Below are 19635 nucleotides of genomic sequence, written 5' to 3'. Positions count from 1 at the left end.
ACATACAGTACTAGGAACATCCAGATAGGGAACCTCAAGATCCAAAGATTCAAACATTTTAACCCTTGCATCTACTTATCTCTCTTAAAATTTTCATATAAACAAACTCATGACTTGTGTATAAAATTCACAAGGCAGGCATAATGCTCATATCTTGTAGGAATTTATCACTTGCTTTAATAGCAACAGATCACAATCATTAACAGTAGCTTAAAAACTATCCTTCTTAACATTAATATGGCTCAATTTCTTTTGTTTTTAATTCCAACAAATTTGTCAATGCCATAGTGGTTGGCCCAATTATATCCTTTTGGTATCTTAATTGTACATTCCTAGCTTGTTATCAAAGTACTAGATACCGCAAGAGAAAAAGTCCCAAAGGAAAACATTCTGTGATGCTTTCTTCAGTGAGCCAAAGCAAGCTACAAGTCTTGCTACGTGTCACCGAGGAAGTGTTTTCATCCTCTCCCGTTCAGGCCAGTAAAGGATAGACTCAGATACAGAACATCAGATCTGTGTAACACTTTAGGTTCTTTAGTTTATAAATCAAACACCAAATTCAACTCAAAAAAAGAGAGATAGTGAAAAGACTTTGGCTTATTGTCATTAAATGGTCTATATACAACATTACCAAGCCTTGTGAAGTAAGCATATGAGGATTTCAGCTACCTTTATCTGCAAATCTCTTTTCTCTCTTGCATTGAAGTTTAAAAGTACAATAGGATTTATATATACATATATGTATTTCCAAGGATTTAGCCAGATATCAGTGCTTGAGTGAACTATATAGCTATTCAATAGAAACTATAAAACATTGATACAAATATAAAGACATAATCAATATAAAAAGCTTATATTTATAAAAAATATTTTTAGGTAACAGTCTTCCCCTGAGGGTATACCACATAGCTGGATTCATAAATATTGCTCTGCACTGCAGCTTGGTTACCAAAGTTCAAAGTTCAGCTCTTAAATGAAGTATAAATTGCTCCAGTCACCTGACATGGCTGCAGTGGTTGCCTCAGGATATGTTCCCTAGCTTGTTGGAGTGATAAAGACACAGCATCAACGGGGTCTCCGAAAAATCTGGAGAAGATTCCTTCTTCCACATATGGAAGATACGAGAGCAGGACCTATAGGCTAGCAAGCACGTGTCACATGACTGGGCTCTAGTTTTCAGGGGCAGTTCACTGATTTTTCTGGACCCAGTCCCAACTATCTTCATTCTCCTTTCTGCTCTTTTCAGCTTCAATAATTTCTTTGTACCTCCGGCGGAAGAAGCCCATCTGCAAATCAAGAAGAGACGACAGAGGTAAGTAACAGTACCATTAAGTTGAAACTTACTTTGTCAGAAAACGGTGTGCAGAAAACAATAGCACAGGTCTTAATATCTAATTTCTCCTAGTGCTAATCTGGAACCGTAGCTCCTTGTTTACATAAATATAAATGAGATCAAATCCCATCCCAAATCTTCACAAGTACTCTGCTCCTTATAGATGAATTGCTCTGAGGGAAGAGTCCTCTTATATGAAACATGATTTAAAAAAAAAAATGCACATGAAGTATTTCTAATAAACACAGACCAGAAGGGGCAGATGCAGGTTTATTGGTTTGAAATAAAGACTAATGCAAAATGTGGATCTGAACCTAAAGCCAGGCTAGCACTTGGGTCCTGAGCAAATGCTGCCAGAGTTTTACGAACTGTGCTCTCAGTGTCCACAACTGCGCAAAACAACACAGATCAGAGGAATACAGTACAGCCACCTCCCAGCATCCAAATTCCAATTATCAGCCTTTTTTGGAAGAACTCCTCTTCCAGAAAAGCCAACATGGTCTATTGTCTATCACAAGTGCTCCACCACTGTTCTGAAGAGCTTCGCTGCCATTTCGGCATACCTGCCTCCAGAAGTATCAGCCCACCACTGTGCAACCACAGGTACTTGTCTTCCTGCCAGTAATCACTCGAAGTTCAGGTCTCAAATTTTCTATTTAAGGATCATTTATGTTAAGATGCTTTGGAGGAAACCGATAGCTTCAGACTCTTCTTTTTGCTAAATGATTTCCCTCGTCCCATTGCTACCAGTTGTGCAATCTGCAGCTCAGAAGGCAAAATACAAGCTTGATCCTACAAAATGCAGAGCATCAACAATAACTCCTCCACAAGCTTTCAAAATGCTGCAGGGCTGATAATGACTGTTGCATGTCTTCTTGACTCCTAAACCTTTGTACTTAGTTAAAAAAATGCAAGTGGTTTTCATTTCAGTTTGGATAAAATGTCTCATATCTCTGGTTTTTTTAGTCTTTCAAATAAACAAAAATTATTTTAATAACAGACTTTGGTAAGCATTCAAGAATAACTCCTCAAACTTAGCAGCGTACTATTGAGACCATTGAATCAATATTTAGTTCATCATAATTAAACATTTATGTAACTTCTACCACTCTAAACCTGTTTTCTTACTCCTGCTGGTTAAAACATGATGCTTTAGTCGTCCTTTATCAACCAGTTATTGCCATCCTTTATTCCCAAATTGGCTATATGTAGGAATATCTTTTGCTGTTTTGTCACTACTAAGTTTCTGTTAAGTTGGGCTTTTTAGTTTCAGTTCTTTAGCAACTTCAATTTTCTTCAAGTATATTTTAACTCACAGAGGTCTGAAAGGCAGCTTGTTCAAACTGCTTAGGGTGCTTCTCCAGCAGAGCTTCCTAAAGCCCAGGTCTTTGCCAGTGCCAACAACATCCTGAATTCACAGCAACGTGAGACCAGACACACTCCATCCTCTCACTGCTCCTTACCTCTGCTGCTTGGCTTCTGTGCAAAGGACACAGAAGCTGCAGCGTGGTCTAACAAGCCCCTTTTTTGGATAACCATGGACCATAGCCCTGGGGCACGGTATTAATTTAGAAATTGGTGTAACCTGCTGAGTGCATAGATGTACATTGCACATAGACCTACAACCACTTTATAAATACACAATAGGTAGACATACACATAAATGCCTACAATCTCGATTTTACAGAGGTCCCATGACCTGCCAGAGGCCCCCACAAATAACTGGAACTAGACCTTAAAAGTCATTTGTTCATAGTCTTGTGCACAGACTATGGACACAGTCTCTTTCCCATCTATCATAAGCAAAGCTTTATTTGCTGTTCAATACATGCAAATACATAGATAATGGTGGTTCTGTTCTGAAAAACTACCTCACAAAAACGACACTGTTGAATGTTGGAGGGCCATGTCTCCCTCATCTCCTAGCATCTTTCAGAACAGTGTATGCAAGGATTCAGAAAAAGAATTAAAGAAGAGTTTCTCTAGTTCCTTGTTCTTCAAACTTGCTCTAGAAGTCAGATCAAGTTCTTTCTTTAGCAGAAAAATATCATTACTCGTCATTTTTGTACTTGTACTTACAAGCTGTACCACTGCAAAGGATGTATTTCGAGAAGACATCCTCACGATAGCATCATCACAAAATCCCAGTGAAATTTCACCGTTAATGCCAACATACTTTGGCTCAATAGAGACTTGAAGCCAATAGCAAAAGTTTCCCTAGATTCTCACAGTCTAAAATGGAAGTGAATTATTTTATTGATAATGAAAAAAAAAAAAGTATAAGAACGTACTACTCGTCCATTGTTCGGCCCCAATCGGATGAATTGTAGGTACTTATTTTAGTCACAGGAATCTGCAGATAGTCCATACATATGCTCAGGGAGCAGGTGGGTTGAAGAAGTGGGTGCCATTTTTGTATTATCAGTTTTTACAACAGACCTACATGTTCTGCACATTAGAAAACAAAATTGCCACAGGACTTTGTTTCCTAAGATTAACAAGAGAAGTTCAATTTGTAGCTTTTAAAAACAGGTTTTAAACCCTTAAGGTTTCCATCCTTCATGCAACCACATCCTTGGTACAATAAAATCCTCTCTTGAAGTTATAATCAAAATTATAGAAAGGCTTTTTAATTTCCTCAAGGGCCAAACAAACAAAAGCAAACCCTTTCCCACTGTTATTTTAATAAAAATTGTCTGTTTGTGAACATCTGCTTCAGGAATTATCTTTAAAAGTTGGTTATGATAGTTTTGGTATTTTACTATTTTGTTACTGGATACAGAAAGCTATTGTATAGCTTTCCCGTAGAGTAAAAGAAGAGAGCTGAAGACCTTAATAAATATTAATGAAGCATGAAATCCTACATCTAGTGGTGATTCCACGACAAAGCTATATATGTTTCCTTGCTGTAAATGATGTGGATAATCCAGAATTATGTAGAAGACAAATTAAGTGCAAGCAAAAGAGAAACTGGACCTTAAGGATATTTTTTTATATTTTTTAACACAGTGGTCAGGGTTTAGATATATTTCCCAGCCCTGAAAGACAAGGATGTGCTTTGTTATGGGGTACTCTTCCTTAATGTTAACCCCGCATATTTCCCATTAACATGATAGAGTCCCTGTCATCACCAGAAATGTTTTGGGTCTTTTTTTTTTGGTAATGGCCGTGAAGAAATCACAACATAGTCATTGCCTCACAAGAGGCCACAGAGCCCACATTTCCATCTCCTTACAGTAAAATGATTTCATTTAAAATGACAGCAATATTAACCCATATGGTGAGGGCTGATAAGTGCCTATGGCAAGCTGGAGAGAACAAGTGAGTTTAAGATATAGTGAGGAGATACAGGGGTAATAAGGAGGAGGACACGTGGACCAAAGCGGGAGAATTGGTGCAACATGGGGCTGAGTATATACTGACTCTTTTGTCACCAGGGCCGAAGTGACACCAGAAGACCTACAGCCTCTGATCTCTCCTCTGTGGCTAATGCAAAGACCTTACTCAGAAAATCCAATTAGGACAGCACTGCTGGGACTTAGTCCTGGATTTCAAGCAGAGTGAGGAAGAGAGATCCTCAACTTTAACGGGAGTATTGCTGTAAGCTAATTTGTGAAGAGTGTTTTTAATAGGCCAGTGGTCTCCAACCCATGTTTCACAGGCAATGAGTGTCTAATATTGTTCAGTTCCCCCAAGCCTTGCTTTCTGTATATACAGACATATGTGTGTGTGCACATTCATATAAATAAATTGCTATTTACTTGCTATTTATTTGCTAAGGCATACACAAGTCCAGAGCCCTGCATGTGTGTGAGTACACAGCACCGTATCTAAGGAAAGGACTGATGATAATACTTTGATCAGTCAACCTCTGTCTGGAGAAGGCACTCACCAGAGGAACAGGAAAACATATTTAAGGAGGGAGTACCACGGGAAGCTGGAGGGTTATAATGGACAAAGAGACACCAGCCACCGAAGGCAATGCAGCAAATGAGAAAAGCAAATTACAGCCAGCATTTCGGAGTTGGGTGAAAATTATTTGGGGGAAGGGTCAGGAGGCCCTCTTGAGTTCTCCTTTTGGGTCAGTATGGCTGAAAAAAAGGTCTCCATAGTGGGGCACTTCTCAGCATTCACCATGCTTTACTCTTAAACCTGGCAGACCTCACCAGAGAGGAACTGCTATGCCAAGGGCACCACGTACTTCTTCCTTTTTTCTGTGTGCAAACACAAAGGAGAAAAAGGGCCATTGAAGACTTTGGTAATACAGGGATAGTCCTGAAATCCTGGGGCTATCGCCATCACTAACCATTCACTCAGGCCCCACACCAGAGAAAGGAGTGCCTGAATTGTCTGTGAATCCACAAACTGCTGTGTTCTACATCTGCCATGATAAATTGAAAAGATGTCTGATTGCTTTTAAACACATCCAAACAAATTCAGGCAGAACCAAACAAAATGGAAAGAAAAAGCTGGCCTTGTCTTTAACAGAAATGACAAACAATAACCAGCTCTTTCTGGAGGTGCTTCAAGTAAGTATTAGAGTTACTACAAATAGGTGGCTTAGATTCATAAACCTGAAACCATCCATAGGTTTTACACACATCCTTTAATTTAGCTATTCCAGCCCACATAGCCTTTTCTAGCATAAACTTACTGCCATCTACAGTATATGCTGAGCAGAAAGCATGTCCTGGCAAAACTGAACAAAGCAACAGAAAATCTGTGTTACTTGTAGGCTGGGGAATTACACATGTTATTGTGAAGTTATTCCTTGCCATGTGACAGCATTGTCAAGTCATCTATATAATCTTGAGTATTTTGACTCTCTTTTACTAGCATACACAACTCCCTTTAGCTGTCATGCCAGGTTTAAATGCCTTAAAAATCACAGATAAGTCATATCTAGCAATACTTGCAAAAAGATGCATTCTTCAAGCACTCACACAAACTGAAAACCTCAGTCAAAGCGATTTCAAGGTGTTGAATTAACATCACAATAAATTATTGTGGTTTTTTCTGCTGCTATTTTCTGCACTTCCATCTGCACATCCAAAGGCTGATCACTGAATTACTGGACTTCTTATTTTTCTAAACTCCAAAAGTATAAACATTTAGCCAACATTTCCTGCAGTACCATCCTGTGGCTATCTAGGGTGCCAATGCTAAATACTTTTGAAGAGTGATGATATTACAAAACAAAATTTAATCCACAGTTGGGACAAATCAAATCTAAGGAGAGGGCAGGCAATACCACTGTCTTTGTTATATTGACCATTGGGTAAATTTCTAAAGCATTTTTATTGTGCCCAATGAGGTTAATTCTCCCAAACAAATAAAAAGAGAAATAGTTTGAAATGTGGATTGTAAAAGAATGGTTATGTTGCCTTTTTTTTTAAAGTCTTTTTCCCATTAACATCATCCATTAAGAAACAAGAAAAAATCTATAAGAACAGTTACACACTGCTGTAAAAAAAAAAAAGTTAATGTCTTGATTCACAGTAGTGTTTGCAGACTATAACTGCTATAGGAATAAACGTTTGTGAACAATAATGTTCAAACAGATTCCAAAACTGTACCAGAGACTTTTGCCACTTTTTGTACAGTTTTCTAATTAAGTTTCTCTAGTGTATATTGAGGTAATAAGCTGCACACAGAAAGTAATCAATATAGCTCTACTGACAAATGTCTTCTCATGGAGGTCACTGAGCACAGTACAAACCAACAAGTAAAAACAGAGCAAAGGAAACACTGACATAGATGTAACTAAGAAACAAAATGAAATTTAAGAATGACTGAAGAAATGTCCCATTGAACAAGGCTTTGACAAGATACTTTGGGTTCCATGCAAGCTGTCTTTCCTCTTCTACAGTTTCTTCATCTACTGTAAAGCACTATCCAGTTATATCTGATGAATAGCTACAGTCTGGATTTAGATCATGAATCTTCTACTGCCACTTCTCTTCAGTCTAGGCAGAGGTCCCAAACCATTTACCTTGTGGCCCTTCAGAAAGAATTAACTCACCCTTCTCACCTGTTTCGGGTGCCTGCCCCTTGGGCACTTCTCCCTTCTTATAAACAGTACCACAGTTAGAAAAATATGCAGCTAATCACAGTTCAAAGCAGGGCCAGGAACCTCACGCCAAGCAAGATGTCACCAGTTGGCAGAGCAGCAAACACCCCCAATCTCTGCAAAGCAGTGCTGCCGAGATTGGAAGCACAGAGTGTTTCCCCAAGCAGAAATTGATCACTGGTTATCAAGTGCTTCTCACTCTACTACTGCTAAAAAGGCAGGAAAAAGTACTTTGCACTTGGGTTTGCATGGCCCTGGATAATTCTGGCAAGCCACCAGCTCCAAGAGGATGCACCATTTCCTTCCTCCCAATTAAAGGACCCTTGCCACTTTACAGAGGACTCATGAACAGATATTAAGTAGGAGCTTTTCTATCAAGGACTGGCAAACTGCCACCGCCTGGGTCCCACTGTGAGGAAAAGGCATGTTTGGAAAGTGGCCACGTGTCCTGCCTGTAGTTAATGGATAAACTGTATATTTAGGAGGAAGGATGATAGTGTGACTAAGGTAAGCTCATGAGGACTCCAGTGGTCTGGCTTTGATTATTCAGTCTTCCATTGACTTTTTGAGAGGCAAATCCCCTAACTTTCCTGTAATGTAGGTCCTCATTTGCTCAATGAAACATGTATACGAGGATAAAATACATATGCTTCAAACATCGTCATTCCACAAGTGGCTGGTGTGTGTATGTATACACATACAACATATACTTTGTGTATATACACAGTACTATATATACTTAAGCGGCTGAGGCAAAGAAAAGTTCAGCAGCTTGCTCAAAGATACGTTCTCCTCTACAAACTCTTTGTTTAGCTAATATGGAAGAATTTGATACCTAGCATCTGTATCTAATCCCAATGTATTGCAACAGATAGACATTGCTATGGCAGAAAAGAATTAGCAATGTACACAAAATTGCACTTAACACTTAAGTTACTTTCATATAGCCTGGCTAATTGACTTAAGATATTACTGTTGGTACCTAGGGTGAAGATCTGCAGTACTCCATAGATTTTAGAAGATTTGTTTTACATGCTCTAGGAGTAAAACAAGCATAGTTTTTAAACACATATTTTATTAGGCAGTTGCTTTGTAACGTTGAAATAATAAGAAAAACTTTAAGTGCTCTTTTTTTTTTGCTAAGAACAGTCAGTCAATTCATAAACTTAGCTCAAGTGGTCATTAAATAGACTATTCATTTAACCAAAGGCTTCATGTCTGTCTCAAAGGCCAAACTTCCAAAGAGTCGTCACTAGGGCTAGGTACCTCAAAGTAGATACACAAATTCAGACTAGCAGCATGCATGCAAAAGATGCGTTTAGGTGTGCAAAAGAGATAACTGCACATACAGATGGATACTAGTACAGATAACTTAATTTAGTGTTTTGGTTTTTTGAATATAATGTGCTTTTCCACTGTCACTGACGGACAGGAAATGGAATTCACCATGTGACAAGCCATGTCAAGACCTGTACGGCATGTCCACGCCACCAGCCTGAATCACACCCCACGCTAAACACAAAGACCTGTCATCAGTAATTTGTTCCTCTAAACAATTCTCGTGCAATTTTTCCCCCAGGAGTGGTTCAGTTGGCTTCAATGGACCTACTTGCTAATGCAGTGAATAAAGCTGGTAGTTCTGGTGTCTACCCTTAGAACATCTTTACCATGTAAGAAAGATCTAATTTGGCACAGACAAGACTCATCCACCTAGCATTTGATTCATTTGTGCATATATAATATATTTTGCTAAAGACTTAGTACTTACGTACTTTAGAACTCCAGTGGCTGGACTTTTAAAGATCTTTCAGTGCTGCGTTCTGGTAACTTGAGTTTAATGAAAGCATGACTTCTTGCAGAATGGTAACTGTACAGTAACTTGCACAACAGATGTTACCAGCAAACTTATAAGTGTAATCAAGAAGTGAATTAGACAATATTAAAACTTACAAACACTTCCAAATAGTTTAAAGATTTTTTTCCTATTGCAAAATTTCACTAAGTAGTTTATTTTTAAAAAAGTCATAGAATGAACATAGCCACCATCCAAAGTTCTTCTCTGATTATCAGTCTCAAAAATTAGAAAGAACACAATGTCTACTGCAGATATGTCTGGACAAATCACTATATACTGATTTCTTAAATCTCGGCAGGGAATAGGACAGTAATTAGATATATCATTCCTGTAAGTGCAATTAATTTAAGACATACCTCAATCCATATTTTCCATTTCCTCTCCAAAGAAAAAAAAAAGCAAAAACTATTGCAATATTTCTGGCTTTGCATGAAAACCAGAGACTAAACATTAAAGACTATTTCTGGAATCAATAAAAAGTAGCTTTACAACTGTACTTTGATATATTTGACCTGCCAAAAATATTTGAATGAAAGTTGTACTATGTCCATAATTATCAGAATAAATTACTTTCATGGGTTTAGCTGAACCAGGAGGAAATGGCTATGGCTGGTGTAAGTCATAACACAGCATTTCCCACTGTGACACCAAGCTTAAAGAGAGAATTCAGACTATGCAAGTCACATTTTCTCTGTTCTTGGCATTTGGGTCTGAGGGATGCTAGCGACTTCCAAGATATACACATGTTGTGTTCCGGCAGTGGGGAACCTTGGAACCTTAGGTACTTATTTGCAATTTTTCAGTCTACACACATATTCTTTTTCTGGTTTGGGCTCCTCAAAATGATGGCTATCTTTCTTCTTTTCAGAAAGATGTTCTGAACCACAACCCAAACTCTCTCTTGCCAGTGGATTCAATTTGTTCACATGGTGCCAGGGTGAGAGCAACATAGCTGCAATGGCTGTGATGTTCTTGAAGTGCCCTGGCATGCACAGCTCTCATTTGGAGGACACTGAGACCAGAGAGAACACTCAGCCACACCATTATTGTTGTACATTTACATAGCTCATTTTATCCGGAAAGATAACAAAGGCATTTCACAAGTACTGGACACAGACCACCACTGAAATGTTGCCAGCCTCGCTCTTGAGGGTGGTGAACAAATATTACATGGTAGCCAGCAAACTCACTGGGGAAGGCAGTGTTTTGCCTACAACAGCAACATTAACCATTTAGTTGTGTAAGAACAAATAAAAGATGTCCAAATCCAGTCTTCCTGTAACATTCAGTCAGAATTTAAAAAGCACAGCAAACGGCCCAAATAATCTAATGTAGATGAGCCACTGTTGCCAGAATCCAAATCCTTTTTGTTTTTGGAAGCCAAAGGTCTACAAACATTTTGTGATGCTCACTTTGGTCCAGGAAAAGGAAATAAAAAACAGTTTTGACTCTTCTGTAAGAACATAGTCAGACTTCAAATGATCCACCTACCTTCTGTCTGGTGAAAACTTCATTATTTACACAGACAACCAACCACTTCTGCTGCCCCATTCCCTCAAGGTTTCCTAGCTGCCACACATAATGAAGATCCATCCATGTCTGGGAGATAATACGGGTTTGGTTTTGAATCACAGAAGCTAATTATCACCACTACATCTCTACAGGGAAGACATCTGTAAACTGTGAAATCTACTCTTTCCATCACTAGCCCCTAGTAAGTGCTTTCGTAGCAAGCTGAGCCAACTGCCTTGTTTATCTGAACATCAGTTATGATTCTTAATTTTAAAGTATCACCATAGTAAATAATAGTCTATTCTTGGTATTATATGTACAGAAAGGAACAAGCATGTTAGCTGTGAATAAATACAACAGCTTTCATCAAAGATATGAAATGCCACTCAGTTTCAACTGGTTTCTCTGTCCTCACCTCCAAAACCTACATTTGGAGTTATACAGGTGTGATAATGGGTAGGTTATACCAGCCTAGGAGACTTTTTTCTTTGAAAAATATTCTACCTGGAAATATTACATGGGAGGACATACATGCATACATATATTTATAAAAAACTTCCTCTAGTAGAGAAAAGCTGAGATTCAAAGAGGTTTTGTGCTGTAACCATATGTGCCTTCCTCAGGGTGGGGAACAAACAAACAAACAAAGCAATTTTATTTCATTGCAGAGCTATGGCTTCAAAACCTGGCCACCAGGAAAGGAGGTTGGTACAAGGATTGGCTAGAAAATGGCAGTTAGCTTCTGCCACCTGAGCTGTAGATAAAAGGGAGAGAAAACGCTTTTGGGTTTGCAACACAGGATACAGAGCAACCACTGGGAAAGAATAAGTGCAGAGGTTTTTTGTTTTGTTTTGTTTTGTTTTTTTTCCTCTGCTGGAAAATGGTGAGCTGTATGTTTTGGCCCATTGTAAAAAGACTTAATGTTTGAGGCCCTAAGTAAGGGAAAGTGTCTCTTTCCAAGAAGGGGAAAACAGTGGGTTTTGCTACATAGGTGAATTTCAAATTGGCTTTAGCTTTGGTTAGATTCAGATATTTTCTGAATGCTGAGACAATATGTGAGGCAATGGCAACTACTGCATGTGGGGAATACAAGTGTTCTTTCCAAGACACTTGTGCAGTCACAGAAAAAAGTCATAAGACTTCTCCAAGCAAGAAGCCCAAATGTACCTTTGAAAAACCTGCTTGGGTTTTCCTGGCTTTTTATAAAGAATGTCACATTCCATAAAGAAAACTTTATATTTCCAAGTTTGTCCCTTAAAGCAGTGCTAGCAAAGAGCTGCATCCATGCATACAGCCTCTGCTTAAATGCGGATTTTGTAAGCCTAGCACTTGGTAGAATTCATGCTCCCCACTGCAAAAGAACAGTTCAAAACCTGCACTGACTCAGCTCAATAGACAGCAGTGTCTTCACAATATTTCTCCTAAAAACTAAAAAAAGTCTTCAAACTCTCATTTTAAGACAAGGGGCAAAAACGTTCTGTCTAGCATGTACTGAAGAGCAGGACATCTCTGGCTAATCAAAAAACAACATATGTGGGTGCTATTCTGCTTGTCCTTCTCCTCTCTGCAATCCTGTCAAAAAAAGAGTTTGGAGCAGAAGAGTTCTTATTACCTAAGGGACACCCAGAGATCAATTCTTTGCCCCAGGAAACGAAAAGCTATAAAACCATGCTAGAAACTCATTTTGTACAAGTCAGATCTTGGATACCACAGGGATAGGCTCAGTTCAGAAAGAAGCCTAATGTCTAGATAAGTAAGTTTAAATAGAAGTCCATCTCCTGTGTTAAACACACCACAAAGAAAGAAAATAATGTTACTGCAATGAATATAAAATCTTTGTTTTGCAAATCACTTTGACAGCTGGATCCACAGATCACTCAGCTGCCCAGACGTCCAGTCTGGTACTTGCTGACACATCCCTTCTTTGATATGCTCTGGGCGCAAACCATTTTTTTTATTTCTGTGCACTTTGTCTAAAATGATACAGATTGAAAAACTCACTCCACAACTCAAGCCAGTTCAAATGTAGAAACTTCAATCCATAGCATTTTAAAATACTGCTGTTATTAATAGTTTATTGTGTTACAATATATTATGCTTCAGCTTTTCATTTGCACTGCATATGCCAATTCTCCCCTGGTTTACACGTGCATAAACCCACCATGCCTGAAGGAGACCTTGTCCCCACGCATGGCTGCAGTCCTGACAGCTGAGGGAAGCATGTGTGGGACAGCACTCCCCAAAATAATCCAGCCATGACCGCCTTTCCCTCCTGAACTGTTGCCAGTGCTTGTGAAACCACAGGCTCATCTAGCATGTGGGTAGTTGGCCTGAAGCAAAGCGACCTCTTCTCCTGCTCCACTCTCCACAAGCATCTGGAGGCCACCAAAGAGGTGCAGGCCAATCTCCGCAGTAAAAAGCAAGATGTATTGCTGTGGGCAATAGCACGAGAGCCCCTCCTGTTCCTCTTGCACATGGGAGACCACAGGCGAAGTGCGAGCAGGGAGAGCGAGCTATGCTACAGAGGAACCGGTAAGAGTGGGAGCATGTCCTCATGGATACCTGCACAAAGGCACCCAGAGTGGATGAAGATACAAATAGCCACAAGAGTCAGGGTAAAACTGGGCTAGCCAACAAAATAGGCAAAAATGGGGCAACTCTTGCCGGTCTGCCTTACACACAGCATCTCGTGGAAGTCAGGGAAAAGCTGCTCACTCCTTCTGAACCTGTATGCACTTAAACCAGAGGAAACACGGTGTCTACATGGAACACTAAAATAAACAGAGAAGCAAAAACTGATCAAGCTCACACTAAAAATCTTGTTATGTGGCCTTGCATGTGAATAAATAAGTTTTTATTTGAAGTGAAACAACCAGGCATTTAACATCACTTCCATTGACATGGACCCCCTAAACTGTGCAATTTTAGATCTACAAATAATGAAATAATTGCCGTCCTCATCTTGTTGTATGCACAGTAAACTTATTCTGATCCAAAATATGATTTTGGGCTGGAATGTCCCTCAGATCTCACTCCTGCTAAAGCCATTAATTCTACCAGTGTGTAATGTGAAATACGTGTATTTTAATATTTTTCCGCAACTTTAAGGAGTTGCTTATTCTGTCTGCAAAATACCAGTGTGTTCGAGGGTTTGTCCGTTGTGTTGCACCACTCGCGACGCAGTTGTGCACACAGTGAGAGTGTACCTTCCACCCAGGGCTGAGACACGGTCGCTGCCAGCAAGCCCTGCACTGCTGCCAGTGCTCAGTTCCCTTCTAATTAGTTTGCTCCAGCTCCTGCTCTGTTTTGTGTAAACAGCTGCCTTCCAGGACCACAGTTTAACTCTAATTAATTTCTTAATAAAAATGTAATTTAGTTTATACTTGAGTCCTAAAATTTGGTTCATTTCTAGTTCTCACCAGTGGTTCTAAGATGCCCAAAACGCCATCTAATTCAAATCTGTTTTTACAACCCACAGTTGAAGACTAGAACACTTCTAATAGAAGGGGTTTTTTTGACTTCTTCACACACAAAATTTGGGAATGACTGTAGGATATACTTGGCCAATTTTGTCTAACAAATATTTACAATCAGACAATTAAGATTCCTCTGTGGGACTGCAACTTTCCCATGTCAGTTTTATCTCAGACAGCTTTAATATTGCCAGTAACTTTAATAAATATAGCAATTAGTGAGTACAAAGTATTACTTATGTATATTTATGTTCCAAACTAAGACTTAAATGAAAATACTGGCTGATACTAGCAGCTACACACTTTTAATCACTTTTCTCTAAAACAAAACCTTAAGTTATTAGTTCCTTTAGTAATCATGCAACTCTCTGGATAAAGCACTGGAGTACAGCTGATGAAGCTTGGCTTTTACTGCCATCTCTGCCACAGGACTCTGGGCAAGACATCTCACCTTGCTATATCTCAGCACATCTGCATGCAGAAAGGGCTATATAAGCCTGGCATTAGTTATAATTATTTGTTGCTGTTCACCTGGAATTTCCCTCAAGGCTTTCATGCAACAAGATGGCAGCTTCTTCATCTGTACTTGAATGATCCCTATAAAACTTAAAAGAGATCAAGTCTCAAGATTAAGCCAGGAAGCAAAGGACTGTATTAATTCTAGTAGAGACCAAGAACTGAACTTGTGTCAGATTCTCATGGAGACTCACAGTGAAAGGTGCTATTCCTCTTATCTTGCACATTTTCAAACAGTTCATCTAGTGCCTTTTTGCCTTCAGGAAACAAGCCATATGAAATCAGTCATAAAGGTATCAGCAGCAGTAACTCTGTTTTCAAAACTATGTGTCATTGGGACATAAACCCTGGGCCTCTTCCAATCTCACATTTTTCCAGTCTCATGGTTATTCTGCCATCTTAATTGTACAGACTTTTTTTCTTTTCTTTCTTTTTTCACTCTTTCTGCCACAGAAAGCAAAAGCATTTCCCACGTGCCAGAAAAACAGAAGTTACGAGACATTTGAGACTGTGGTCAAACATTGTTTTCCAAGTGGAAAGCATGCTCAATTTTGACCTGGCCATTATATGCTTAAAAATCTTCAAAACTGACTATAAAAATACTTTAAATCTACAACCCATAAAAATTTATATAATATATGAAGTAGATGTATAATCTATAACACAGCTATATGCACATCTGTATAATAAGAACTGCATGGCCAGTTTTTGGCCCAGGTTTGTAAACCCATTTTACAGCCTCGCGACCCGCAGCGATATGTCCTTTTGCACATCGGGGCTGCAACCTCCAGTCCCGGCACAGCCGGCGAGCAGAGCCTGCAGCGCACATGCTGCTAAACAGTGCGAATCAGGCTGCTGGACCTCCGCCACGGGAAGCAAAATAAGGTTGGACTTGTTCCCATGTGTGCATTTGAGATTTACTTCTTTCAAAGACAGTCCCTGACCTTGACCATGGCCTATTAAATTTATGGATTGGTAACAGGGAACTGAGGAATGAAAACACTTGAAGCTCCTTACCCTTCATACTTACCACACCAGATGGCTGCTGCTAAGTGTCAGCATCAGCCCAGCTTTTACCATGTAACAGTGCCTGGGTACAAGAATTGTTATCTTATTAGAGATGGTGTGAATGCTGGCTTTTAACAGGTCCCAGTGCTTCTTGCTCTGGTAATGCATCGTACTCATCTGGAACTCTTTCTCTGAGGGATCTGAAGAATTTATTCCTGAATACTCCTCTCCCCCAGGCCTTTACCTCTTGAAAAATTGGCTTTTGCTAGGCATGCACCCAAGATCTTTTAACTGGTCAAGCAAAGTGGACCTGATTTTCAGGAAACCCTGTTGAAATCAGTGAGCTTCAGTCATCAGAAAACCATGGAGATGTACCAAGTATCTCAGTGTGAGGTAACCTCAAGTTTCTAAGAGGGATTCTCCTTTGTCCTGAAATGGTATCAGAGGTTTCAACTTTTAGTAACCAGGCCCCCCAAAAAATCCACTTTTCCACTTCTCTACATTATGAATCTCTCCCTGTCCCTCACAAAAGCCTAGATACGAAAACTTTTTTGCTGACCAATGGCTTCTGTAATGGAGTGGACAATTATTTAGTTCCTAAAGCAAATGGATATTAAATGCAAGGATAAATTTAAACTTTTCTTCCTGCGACTAGCCTTGGTGTTTATGTTGCATCTGCTACCTTACCTTCCATAAGAGCACAGCCAGCAACAGGAAGATGAGAATTCCCACCAGCAAACTGATGGCAATGATCCATCCGACAACATACCCACGAGGCTCCAGATTGTGCAAAGCCTCAAAGACCACCTACAAAGCAATTAGAAAAAGATCTTTTTATGATTGGAAGTTGTATCGTTTTCTCTCGTCCTCATCTTATTAAACACATTGCATGGTGGCCTCACTGATCATATTTCATCTGTCAAACAAATATGGAATGTGTCCTTAATTTCGTGCTTTCCATCTATTTTTCGCAAGGGATTTAAAGCTTTCAAGTGGAATTTGAGTAGCCATGTGTTGGATCCAAAGGATATCAGCTTCCACTCCAAAATAACTCTTAGCCTGCCAACCCCCCGCCCCAACCCAGACACTGAGCTTGTTCTGGTGCTGGGCCACCAAAGGTGCACAAAGGTTTGAAAAACTCCATCCCTTGGATTGGCAGGGATTGCCATGACATCGTGCGTGGTTTGTCTTACTCGTCATGTTCCCGGCCCTGCCAAACACCCCGATGCTTCACATGAAACACTTGTGTATGCTGAGCTCTTTTTCCACAAAAAATGGGACAACTTGCATATATCCCTATTGAATACGAGTTGTTCCTGCTGTGCTTCACAAGACACATTGTTTGAAAGAGAGAAGGGCACATGCAGTCATGGGTTCTTCTGGGAATGCAGAAAGCAGTCCCCTGCTGTTCTCTTCTCTCTGTTTGTATAGCATGTATGGCAGGGAAATACATCCTACAAAGAGCTTTCCTTAATCGTCTGCTTTAAGAAGAAAATGGGAGCAAATTATACCACTTATATACACTATGTGAATTTCCAGTATCTTATTTCAATCAAAACCAGTTCCTCAGTGGAAAACTCAAAACCAGTCCTCTTCAGTGAGGGCTATTTCTGTGCTAAATTTTGCAATTTAATATCCAGCAAATGCAGAGAGGCAGCAGGACTTTTTTTAAAGGTAGTACGTTTGCTTTGTCTGGCTTTGTTTTGGTTTGTTTTGGAAGGCAAAATAGTGAGTTTTTCTCCCTCCTTCACAAACCACTTTCATCATCTTTGTTTAAAAATGTCATAGATATGAATTGTTAAATCAATCTTCTACACAGAACAAAAAATAAAAAAAGGGTAGTTAGAAGTGGGTGAAAATCCAGGAGTTAGATACAATTATGCAACCCCAAGATACTCATCTTTAAGATGCCTGTGGAAGACCCATGAAATACCTCCACTCACTGATGACACTGTTCAAACAGCGTCGTTTATGACAGCAAAGGGAACGCGATACCATACAACCCCTATGGGTGTTGAAGGTGGGCATTCAGGAAAAGGTTTCAACAGAGACTTGATGTCAGCACTGGAACAGGGGCCAAAAAGGCTCTGGGATCTCCACCCTTGGAGATTTCCAAGCCTCAAGACAAAGTCATGGGAATCCTGAGCAAGGGTGGGCAACGGGCTTCGAGTGGGAAATGGGACAGGACAGCCTCCCAGCATCCTACCAATGAACATTTCTCTGTTTCCATAAGCATATGCAGCCTCAGCAAACACCCACAAAAAGTACAGACACAGATGAGAGAAAGCAGGTGAGTAGGGCTATATTTTGTCATGGTGTTCCCATAAAGCAGTACTTAAAAGATCCTTCGTCTTAGTTTTATAGGCTAATGCTGATTAAGACCACAGCTTTTCTGGAGGAGGAATTTGAACACAGATGATTTACACACATTGTTTTTCCTATTGATGAGATATTATCAGGCATTTGATGACAACAAGACATGAAAACATAACAAATGGACAGGAATGAAGCTATACATAGATAGCATTATCCAAACATATTCCCGTAACTAGTATCACAATGCTCAAAATTGCTCTCAAACAGGGATCAGTTCTTTACTCAAAAAGAATAATAATTTAAGCGTTTCAAACATTAGCACAAAGTCTTTGTCAGACTTTTAAAGACATCTTGCTGAACAGAGAAAGTTTCCTAAGCAGCAGAGTTTCCCTCAAAGCCAAGACTAGTGTAAGGGAAATACTGGACAGAGAGATCAAAGACAAATCTTGTGCCTTCCTCATATTTCTGAGTCAGCTTGGAAAGATGATCTGCTGTGGCAGTCCATTTCTCACAGAGGGTATGGTTAGCATCCATCTTGCGGACACAAGTCAGATGACTATTTCTTAGATGATAAGGCACAAATACTATTTTCCTTTCTGACTCTAGTTTTGCCAACTTTAGTGAAGAGACTTTTCAAACAGTCCCTGGACGCAAAATGAGGTGGTACCTTCTCTCCACTACTTGGAGAGTAAATGTTAACATAACACAACCTCCAGCACAATAGACTCGTATGTCCTTCATGCTGCCAAAAGACAGAGCCAGGAACTGCTGCAGAGGTCGAATCATACATCATGTCTACAGCAAGAGCCCCACATTTCAGGTTTGAAGCACACTGGCTAGAGTAGCTTGGCTGTAGCTTTTGCAGTCACAGCTCAAACTATAAGGATAGAGAGAAACAACAGCTTCTTATCTGTCCAGTTTCTTCTGGCAGTCTGGAATCAACACACAAGCATAAAAAAAGCACTGTTCATGGCTTTGTGGTTTGGAGAGGAGCGGGGATGTTGCACATCTTAATGTCTTTATCCCTCTCAAGCCCTCAAAATCTGCCTGCATTAATACACTGTCAGTGCAATGAGTTTTGGTGAAGAAGCAAGCAACAACAAAAAAAACAAGCCAAACCCCAATCAAATCAGACTGAGCAGACAGTCAGTGTACATCACACATCAGCAGTGTCAGCAAGAAGCCAGTACAGTAAGTTGTGGGAGACCAGGGAAGCAAGTCATCCTGGTGGGGAGGTTGGAGGCAGAGGGTGACGTTACTAAAGAGAAGTGAGCCAGGCCACCGCCTGCCGCTTGACCCACTGGCCGTCGTGCACTTCCTGAAAGCCAATCTCGAGTGAACCTTGAACTCTTCGTCCTGTCCACCCCAGCAGCACAGCCCCGATAGGGCAGCCAACACGTTGGGGAGCACAAAAGTCGCCAGCCTAGCACACTTCCCACAGCCCCAACTGCCAGAGAAGACAGGAGTGATAAGAGCAACTGATGCAGAAGATAAGGGGGGAGTGTGTGGGAAAGCATCCCGGAGAGGGCAGTGGCGGGCAGCAGCCGTCTGG

At 40.1% G+C, this 19635-nt stretch overlaps 1 protein-coding gene across 1 annotated transcript in view; it reads right to left on the bottom strand.

Moving 5' to 3' along the window:
* Positions 1-1187: 1187 nt before the first annotated feature.
* ITGA9 (integrin subunit alpha 9) overlaps positions 1188-19635 on the bottom strand; it is a gene marked incomplete at its 3' end in the record, with an annotated part of 228236 nt that continues 209788 nt past the window's right edge. The window contains exons 27-28 of the mRNA XM_081996300.1: positions 16455-16574; positions 1188-1286 (exon numbers count right to left, since the gene is read on the bottom strand). Of these exons, the coding sequence (XP_081852426.1) occupies positions 1188-1286; positions 16455-16574 (219 nt within the window). The remainder of the gene's footprint in view (positions 1287-16454; positions 16575-19635) is intronic.

Source organism: Phaethon aethereus (assembly GCF_964289735.1).
Source record: "Phaethon aethereus genome assembly, chromosome: 2".
Taxonomy (NCBI): domain Eukaryota; kingdom Metazoa; phylum Chordata; class Aves; order Phaethontiformes; family Phaethontidae; genus Phaethon; species Phaethon aethereus.
The sequence above is the reverse complement of the archived record's forward strand: the minus strand, read 5'-3'. Positions and strand labels throughout refer to the sequence as shown.